General features: G+C 43.1%; 1 protein-coding gene across 1 annotated transcript; it reads left to right on the forward strand.

Moving 5' to 3' along the window:
* Positions 1 to 3,996: 3,996 nt before the first annotated feature.
* Positions 3,997 to 4,929, forward strand: LOC112545723 (taste receptor type 2 member 7-like). The gene has a single exon (XM_025184465.1). It carries the CDS (start codon positions 3,997 to 3,999, stop codon positions 4,927 to 4,929), a length of 933 nt encoding a protein of 310 aa, XP_025040250.1.
* Positions 4,930 to 7,896: the final 2,967 nt, after the last annotated feature.

The following is a 7,896-nucleotide window of genomic DNA, read 5'->3' on the forward strand; positions in this document are numbered from 1 at the left end:
ATAGGAGCAGGAACTTGAATTTTGGTCAGGGAAGATGGGGGACTGTCCTGGCATCATGGATGTGCCTTTGACCATCACAGTAAAAAATCTCCACGTTTGGCCAAATTATAAGCCTAGGAAAATTGCTCTTCAGAAGAGACTTGTTACAGTTTTACAGCTAAATTCTCTGAAGAGTCTGTCTGCACTGACCATGCTTCTGCCCAGAACTGCAGGAGCAGAGCAGGACTTTTCTTTCCATTGCTTCTCCTGGCTGCTGCAGGCCACTGTGGCACCAAGCACAGCGCTCTGCTGTGCTCCACTATGCTTTCCCCCTACTAGTACCAAGGCAGCCATGAGAAATTGTATACTGTAAGGCTGTCTCTACACTGGCACCCTTTTCCATAAAAGGGATGCTAATGAGACACTTCAGAATTGCAAATGCCGTGGGGGATTTGAATATCCCCCACGGCATTTGCATTAACATGGCTGCCGCTTTTTTCCGGCTCGGGGTTTTGCCAGAGAAAAGCGCCAGTCTCGACGGGATCTTGCGGAAAATAAGCCCTTTTCCGGAAGATCCCTTCTTCCTACTTGAAAGTAGGGATATTTAAATCCCCTGCGGCATTTGCAATTCCGAAGTGTCTCATTAGCATCCCTCTTATGGAAAAGGGTGCCAGTGTAGACACAGCCTAATGGTGAATGGAGTCCTTGTGAACAGGAGCCAGGAAAGAGATGGAGAGAATGATACAGAGTGTGGGAGGGATGGGGAGACCAGTTAAGTAGTGTCTATGGTCATATCTCTGTAGTACCAACTATATCAGTGTATGGGGAAAGTCTGATATCATCCACCATCATGGTGACTCAAGGAGATACTAGGGACCCCAGGAGCATAGCTGTGGTCATAGATTGCATACAGTTGGTAATCTTCACCTCATAGAAATAATCAACAGAAAATCCACCAACGGGCACACTGGACTAACGTTACTCCCCAAAACTCTACTTTCTAAATTAACTGCTCTGCTTCCTCTGATAGCTTCCATTCCCTTCACTGCATTCTTGATTTTATTTATCCTGACCCCCTACCTCTCTGTGGAGACACAGCAGAAAGATGAAAAATAATGCAACTGATTTTACGGAACCCAATATCTTATTGCCAAGAAACTCCTGATCTCTTTCCTTATCTGCTACCTTACCTGTTTTGTGGTATTATCATTATACCAACAATTATCCCCTTTTGAATGCCTCTACATGTATTGAGGCAAGATCTGCTTTCTCCTTCTGGACACCTCATTGTCTTGATTCAGTAACTCCTCACGTAACTTTGAAGCTGTGTTCCCAGAAAATGCTACTGTAAGCAAAATGATGTTACGTGAAAAAATTTCCCCAAAAGAATTAATGTAAATAGGGAGGGGTAGAGTCCAGAGAAATGTTTTCAGCACACAAGAGGCAGTATAAGACACATAGTTTAAGTTTTAAATTATTTACACTTGTTTAATACTGTACACAGCAATGATGATTCTGAAGCTTAGGGAGTGAGGAGAGGCCGGGCGGGAGGGGGGGTTCCAGCAACATTTTCTCTCCCCCCACCAGTTGTCAGGGGCTTTCTGTCTCTCACCAACTCCCCAGGCCACAGGGGCTTTTTTTCTCTCCCCCTCTTGGATGGGGGAGAAGAGTTAGGGCAGAGGACTACTTACATGGTCTATTGACAGGCAAGACAGTGGAGCCCCATCACTACTAGCCACTGTCTTGATGGTACAGCTGCCCCCAATAGTCACTAAGCAGTATAGCACTCCTCTGCAGGCTTGCTGCCCCCTCTGGACACTTTCAGCATCATGTCTCTCCTCCCTGTGCCCCCTCCCTTTCCATGTTATGGAAAACTGTCCCATTCCTGGCACTTTCCATTTTTTTGGCACAACCAAACCCTGACCTTGCTTTAAGTTAGGATAAGAGAAAGCTGCCTACCACACTTGGTGGTCCTAGCTCTTACCGTTTAGAAGGAGTTCCGGGACAAATGGGCTCTCAGACAAATGGACTCATGGACAGACAGATGCACAAATCTCTAAAATGTATATAGAGATGCTTATGAACACGAATAAGGCATAATTAGAATATACTTTTTTGCAAAATACTTTTTGTAAGGTATTATTAGAATAATAGAATACTAAGAATCATAGAACACTAGGACTGGAAGGGCCCTCGAGAGGTCATTAGGTATCTGCTGAACATGATTTTCCCATTTGTATGTGTGTACCAATTTCAGTATGTGAAATTGGGGCCACAGATTTACTCATGCAGCATGGGGAGCGCAGAGCCTAAACGGCTACTTGCGCCACTTGCTCCCCTGCGGCGGCCCGGCTGAGTGGCACAGAACTCAGCCTAGTGCCACAGCACGAGGCAACAGTGCCCCCCAGAGGTGACTCTATAACGCTACAGCGTTAAAGAGTCACAGACATTGGTCTACTATATATATAATTGGCATACAGAGTACGATTATAAAGTTTGCAGAGGATACCAAGCTGGGAGGGGTTTCAACTGCTTTGGAGGACAGGGTCATAATTCAAAATATCTGGAGAAATGGTCCGAGGTAAATAGGATGACTTTAATAAGAACAAATGCAAAGTACATCACTTAGGAAGAAACAAGTCAGTTTCACACCCAGAGAATGGGAAGCGACTGTCTAGGAAGGAGTACTGCAGGAAGAGATCAATGAGTCATAGGGGACAACAAGCATAATATGAGTCAACAGTGTGACACTGTAGCGCATGGGTTCCCAATCTGGAGGGCATGAAGAATTTCCAGGAGAGGGCCGCAAGGTGTCCCAGCCCCACACACCCCCGTCAATCCCACCCCAAGTTTTCCTGCTATTTTTTGGGAGGGGGGACGTGAGGGTTTCTCAAATCAAAAAGTGGGCATGATGCCAAAAAGTTTGGGAACCACTGCTGTAGCGTGTTGTGAGCAAGACAAGAAAAGTAATTCTTCTGCTCTACTCTGCACTAATAGGCTTCAGTTGGAGTATTCTGCTCAGTTCTGGGCACTACATTTCAGGAAAGATGTGGAGAAATTGGAGAGGGTCCAGAGAAGAGCAACAAAATGATTAAAGGTCTAGAAAACATGACCTATGAGGGAAAATTGAATGAACTGGGTTTGTTTAGTTTGGAAAAGAGATGACTGAAATGGGACACAATAGCAGCTTTTAAGTACCTAAAAGGGTGCCACAAAGAGGAGGGAGGAAAAATTGTTCTCCATGATCGAGGATAGGACAAGAAGCAATGGGCTTAAATTACAGCAGAGGAGGTTTAGGTGGGACATTATGAAAAACTTCCTAACTGTTAGGGTGGTCAAGCACTAGAATAAATTGCCAAGGGATGCTGTGGAATCTCCATCACTGGAGATATTTAAGAGCAGGTTAGTCAGGGATCTAGTTAATGCTTGGTCCTGCAAAGAGTGCAGGGACTAGACTTGATGACCTCTTGAGGTCTCTTCCAGTTCTAGTGTTCTATGATTCTATATATCTCAGAAGGGCTGTCTTTGTCCAGCCAAGGGAACAGTGGAAGGCCCCACTGACTTACCTGTACCCATTGTCACGGGCACACATGTGCTAGCAGAACTGTAGACATCTGATTCAGGGAGCTAGGACCATGCTTCATTTACAATAAACCTGACCATGTGCCTTCATCCCTTATCTGACTTGTGGTCATCGGGGGTTTTCTCGGGGTCTGCTGTGCTGGCTACCTATTCAAGAGCCAGGACAGCACACATACGCAGCTGAACTGTTATCAACATTCAACAGGGCAAAATATCTGTCAGAACATCACATTGGTGACACTGATGAGACTATCAGTAACAGAATCTTTTTGGAAATTTGCATCCCTGTGAAAGCAGTTCCTACCCTTAGAAAAAGCTTAAACCAACAGTGTCATTTCCAGACAGATCCCAGCAGATCAGCACAAGAGTAACAATTTCCTTTTCTGCAGCTTTTCCAAGAACAGAAGAATAAGTGCAGTCTCTGAAAACAATAACATGCTTACTCCAGTTGCTCTCATCTCTCTGATCCTTTTGGGATTTGAGTCCCTTGTTTCAAATCTTGGAAATGGATTTATCATAGTTGTGATTTTCTCTAACTGGATCAAAAGCAGAAAGCTGGCCTCCTGTGAGCACATCCTGATCTCCCTGAGCATCTCCAGATTTCTCTTACAGTGGCTTGTAATGCTGAGCAACTTCATCTATGTCAGTTTTCCAACGACTTCTGCACTGGGATGCAAACACAAAGCATTTGGAATCCTGTGGGCTTATCTAAACTTAGTCAGTCTCTGGTGTGCCACCTGTCTTAGCTTCTTCTACTCTGTAAAGATTACCAACTTTACCCAACCCCTCTTTCTCTGGCTGAAGCTGAGAATTGCTTGGCTGGTGCCCAGACTGCTTCTGGGGTCCTTGATCGTTTCCTTGGTCAGCACCATGCCATTAATCTGGAGTGATATTGGTTTTGATTTATGCAACTCAACAAAAAGTCTAGAACGAAACACAACCTGGAATGATGCTAAGGATATCCCATATATCTTCTTTGTTCCTGTGCAAATCCTTGTATTGGTCATCCCTTTCATCATATTCTTGGTTTCATCTACCCTATTGCTCATCTCTCTATGGAAACACACCAAGAAAATGAAAAATAATGTTACTCGTTTCAAAGATCTCAGTGTGGAGGCTCATATAGGCGCCATGAAATCTCTGCTCTCTTTTTTTATTCTTTACATTATGTATTTTGTTACTGTAATGGTTCTTTTGACATCTATAATCAAATTTCAACACCCGGTACGTTTACCTTATGAAGTTCTATTGTCTGCATATCCTTCTGGACACCCCGTTATTTTAATTCTGACCAATCCAAAATTGAAACAGGTGGCAGTGAAGATTCTGCATCAAATCAAATGCCAATTGAGAGAAGGGACTTTATAAACCTTATTACACCATCCCAAGGAGGGGCCCTTTCACTCTCATCCAACATAGGAATGGAATCAAATTCAAATTCTGCATTTCATAACAGATTTTTTCCTACATGTTATTACTCAGATAAGTTATTTACCGAACTGCAGTCTCACTCCCAGCCTTGCATGAAAAAGGCTCCCACCTTTGATAGGCTCTTCTTTCTCTCTCCCTCCAGATCCCTACTTAAGAACCACTCATTACAGGAACTATTCCTTTAACTCCCTTATCTAAAAGCTTGTCTGATATTTCAGTTTGTTTGGGTTCAATTCTAAACTCTATGTCTTATTCTTTCTTTAGCACAAACCAAACATACCGGCAATGCTATTTAAATCAGTACTAATAAAGGTCATCATTAATACTTTTCTACTAAGGTCTTACTTTTGATGCCCCAGTAAATAGAAATTATTGAGAGAGAATATCCTTCTCCATTAAACATTTGTGAAATACTAGTGACTAAAATCAAATGTCATTGTTTGTGTATTTATAAAACAGAATCATAGACATTAGGTCATGGACACAGCAACATAAATGAGTTAAAGGCTGACTAGCTCCTGGCATAACTCCCTGGACAATGAACACTTGCCAGTTTCACCACAGGTGAATAAATAAGGTTAACTCTGTATTTGCAAGCTTCAGAGGGGTAGCCGAGTTAGTCTCAAAATTGGTAAAAAGACATTGTTTTCAATGGGCCCTTAGTAAGAGCACAGAAAAGTTTTACACTATTTAATAGAAAATCCTAAAGAACTTTACAATCTGCTTTTGCAGTTGCTTTTGCGCAAAAACTTGCCAGCTGTCTATACTGGCCGCTTGAATTTGCACTAGAGCACTGACTTTGTAATGTACAAAATCAGGGCTTCTTGCACAAATAGTTTCACGCTCCTGCTCAGGAAAAAGCCCTCTTGCGCAAGAATACTTGCACAAGAGGGCCAGTGTAGACAGGGAAGAACTGTTTTGCGCAAAAAAGCCCCGATGGCTGAAATGGCGATCGGGGTTTTCTTGCGCAAAATCGCGTCTAGACTGGCCACGGATGCTTTTGCGCAAAATCTAGACGCGCTTTTGCGGAAATACTTTTAATGGAAACTTTTCTATTAAGAGTATTTCTGCAAAATCATGCCAGTCTAGACGCAGCCTCTGGGTTTTGCTGGGTTTTATTTTAAACTAGATGAAGGGAGAAATAAAGAAAATGTCGGTTTTTTTCTGAAACTGAGAAAAAATTAATGTAAAATGTGTGTTTTGGAAATGTCTTTATTTTAAATAAGGAAAGGAAAGAAAAAGTCCTGCATCATATTTATAACAGCAGCATATTTATAACATTGTGGAGTTCTTTTATTATTGCCATTTATTTTGTTTTTAACTGAAAAGTTCTGGAGAAAAGGCAGAGACTAAAATTAAAAACAAATACTAAAGATTTGAGTCCTACACGATACGGGTGGGTGGGCGGCTGTTGCTGGGGTTGAGGCTGTGGCTGTGTGATGGGCGGCTGCCCTGAGGGCCAGTGCTGCATGGTTCAGACACTGGGGTGGGAGGGAGGAAGCTGGGTAGTCCTCTCAGAAGAGCACTGCTAAACCCAATTGCACAATATTGATTATACACTTGACTGGCCAAACGCATAGTTAACATTAGTTGTTGGTTTTGTTAGCCAGACATACAGGTGTGCATGGCATTTTTGGAATGCCACATATGTGCAAGGTCTGCAAACATGAATCAGATGGCTGGGCTCTGTCAATCTATGTTAGCTGCCATTGTGTGTGGTCACATGAATAGCCTCATTACATTAAAAACTAAAATAATGGAGGTTGTAGTGTGCCTGCATACCTAGACATGTAATTTAAATTATTACATTCTGCCATACCAACTATGGCAGTGATCTCACTTCCCTACTTGGGTCTTATTCCCAATGGAGGTAGGGGATTCCCTATCTTGCTTAGAGCCAATGAAATGACTCTGTGGTGCCCCCTCTTAAAGCTCCTAGAATAGGGACATTCAGGAGGTAAAACTAGAGCAGTGCTGCAGTTGGCTTATTTTTGGCCTCCTATGATATCTATGGAACTGTGGCCAGTGCAGATTTAGAGCAGCCTTGAGGCAAATCTAACATAATGAAAACTTCACAGCATTAATTTTATTTTTATTTGACTTCATATTAAATAAACATTTAAAATCATGCACATTGTTAATTTTCCCTTGTTTTAGTATTCTTTCTTCCATAACATTTAAATGTTATATACATACACAAATTTGTTAATAGCTTGGGTGCCACACATCCAAACAAGCGCACGTGACCTCAATATTGGTGCACAATACAAAACTCATTCTACTCATAGATGAAAAATCTTAGAGGGAATGCTCACTGGGACCCACTGCCCTGAGTCCCTCCAACCCTCACTTTTGCACACACCCTCATCTTCAGCCCCCTGTCCTTAGTCCCCCTTCACCCCCCCAACTGTCGACAAAGCTTCTGTTGACAAAGAGCATCTAGACTACATCCAGTTCTGTTGACAAAGCAAGCCACTTTGGCTATGTCTAGACTACTAGATTAGGCTACCAGGCATAGGAAAATGAAGCGGCGATTTAAAGCTGTTTGTCGGCTCAGCGTGGTAGTCTGGATGCGCGGGTGTCGACATCAAAGGCATTTGTCGACCACCCAGGTATGCCTCCTGGAATGAGGTTTACCTGGGTGATCGACAAATGCCCGTGATGTCGACACCCGTGTGTCCAGACTACTGCGCTGAGCCGACAAACAGCTGATCGGCTCAGCGCGGCTGCCATGTAAATTTAAATGAAGCGGCGATTATTTAAATCGCTGCTTCATTTTCCTATGCCTGGTAGCCTAATCTACATGCCTCTGGCGACAGAGGCATGTAGTCTAGGCGTAGCCTTTGTTGACATGACAGTGTAGACGCAAAGGACAGTATAGCTGCAATAATGCCTGCTGTCTAC

Source organism: Pelodiscus sinensis, chromosome 1, assembly GCF_052426305.1.
Source record: "Pelodiscus sinensis isolate ZL-2025 chromosome 1, ASM5242630v1, whole genome shotgun sequence".
NCBI lineage: Eukaryota > Metazoa > Chordata > Testudines > Trionychidae > Pelodiscus > Pelodiscus sinensis.